The 1,383-nt window shown below is 36.7% G+C and overlaps 2 protein-coding genes across 2 annotated transcripts; both read left to right on the top strand. All coding sequences in view use genetic code 6, as the record gives it.

Moving 5' to 3' along the window:
• Positions 1-219: 219 nt before the first annotated feature.
• Positions 220-570, top strand: TTHERM_02141639 (hypothetical protein; the record flags this gene model as incomplete). The annotated part of the gene is made up of 1 exon (XM_001471443.2): positions 220-570. One exon carries the CDS (start codon positions 220-222, stop codon positions 568-570), a length of 351 nt encoding a protein of 116 aa, XP_001471493.1.
• Positions 571-1,049: 479 nt separating this feature from the next.
• TTHERM_002141639 (transmembrane protein, putative) lies at positions 1,050-1,382 on the top strand (the record flags this gene model as incomplete). The annotated part of the gene is made up of 1 exon (XM_012795222.1): positions 1,050-1,382. One exon carries the CDS (start codon positions 1,050-1,052, stop codon positions 1,380-1,382), a length of 333 nt encoding a protein of 110 aa, XP_012650676.1.
• Position 1,383: the final 1 nt, after the last annotated feature.

Raw genomic sequence — 1,383 nt, forward strand, 5'->3', positions numbered from 1 at the left:
GGAACGGGCTTAGAATAATCAGCGGGGAAAGAAGACCCTGTTGAGCTTGACTCTAGTCTAACTTTGTGAAATGGCACGTGGGGTATAGCCTAGGTGGGAGAGCAATCGATCCTGTAAAACCACTACCCACGTAGTCATTTTGCTTATTTCGTGAAGAAAAGACTGGTGCAAACCAGTTCTAAAGTTAAGGTCATTTATTGACTGATTTTTGCGAAAGACATGGTTAGGGGGGGAGTTTGTCTGGGGCGGAATGCCTGTTAAACCATAACGCAGGCGTCCTAAGTGTAGCTCAGTGAGAACGGAAATCTCACGTAGAACAAAAGGGTAAAAGCTACATTGATTTTGATTTTCAGTAGGAATACAAACCGCGAAAGCGTGGCCTATCGATCCTTTAACTTTACAAGTTTTAAGCTAGAGGTGTCAGAAAAGTTACCACAGGGATAACTGGCTTGTGGCAGCCAAGAGTTCATATCGACGTTGCTTTTTGATCCTTCGATGTCGGCTCTTCCTATCATTGTGAAGCAGAATTCACAACGTGTCGGATTGTTCACCCGCTAATAGGGAACGTGAGCTGGGTTTAGACCGTCGTGAGACAGGTTAGTTTTACCCTACTGATGAAACGATGTTGCGACAGTAATTTAAGTTAGTACGAGAGGAACACTTAAATCAGATAATTGGTAAATACGGTTGTCTGAAAAGACAATGCCGTGAAGCTACCATCTGTTGGATTATGACTGAAGGCCTCTAAGTCAGAATCCATGCTGGAAAGCAATGTCTAAGTGTGATGATAAACGAAAAAAAATAAAAATTAAGTTCGAAAGGTAGAGCGGGGAAGAGCGAAAAAGCTTGACCTTAACTGCTAATCGTAATTCCAAATTATCATCTACGTAAATCTTTTGTAGACGACTTAACATGGAACGGGTATTGTAAGCATGAGAGTAGAATTTCCTACGATCTGCTGAGATTCAGCCCGTCTCCTTAGATTTATCTCATCTCCCTTTATTTTTTACTTCTGCTGGGGTTGTTAACCTCTTTAAGAAATTTTTTTTATGTTTGATTTATTTAATTTAATTTTGTTTAACTTTAGTAAATTTTTTTCCTTTTTTCACTCCACTGGGGTTATTAAATACTTAGAGATTTTTTATTTTTATCAAATAATTTATGAACTCATTAAACAAAACAAAACAAAGTTAAAAAAACTCAATAGATTTGCTAATAAGATGCAAAGCAGCTAGGAAGGCAATTTTTCTCATTTTAGAAGCTTTCATCAACTGCTTATAAATAAATTATAAATCAATATTAAAAATGTTAAAGTTTTATGTTATTTTGTAGTAAAAAAATTGAATAGTTTGTGTTAAGCTGATATAAGTCTTTATGCATGAT

Source organism: Tetrahymena thermophila (genome assembly GCF_000189635.1).
Source record: "Tetrahymena thermophila SB210 genomic scaffold scf_8254915, whole genome shotgun sequence".
In the NCBI taxonomy this organism is placed as follows: Eukaryota; Ciliophora; class Oligohymenophorea; order Hymenostomatida; family Tetrahymenidae; genus Tetrahymena; species Tetrahymena thermophila.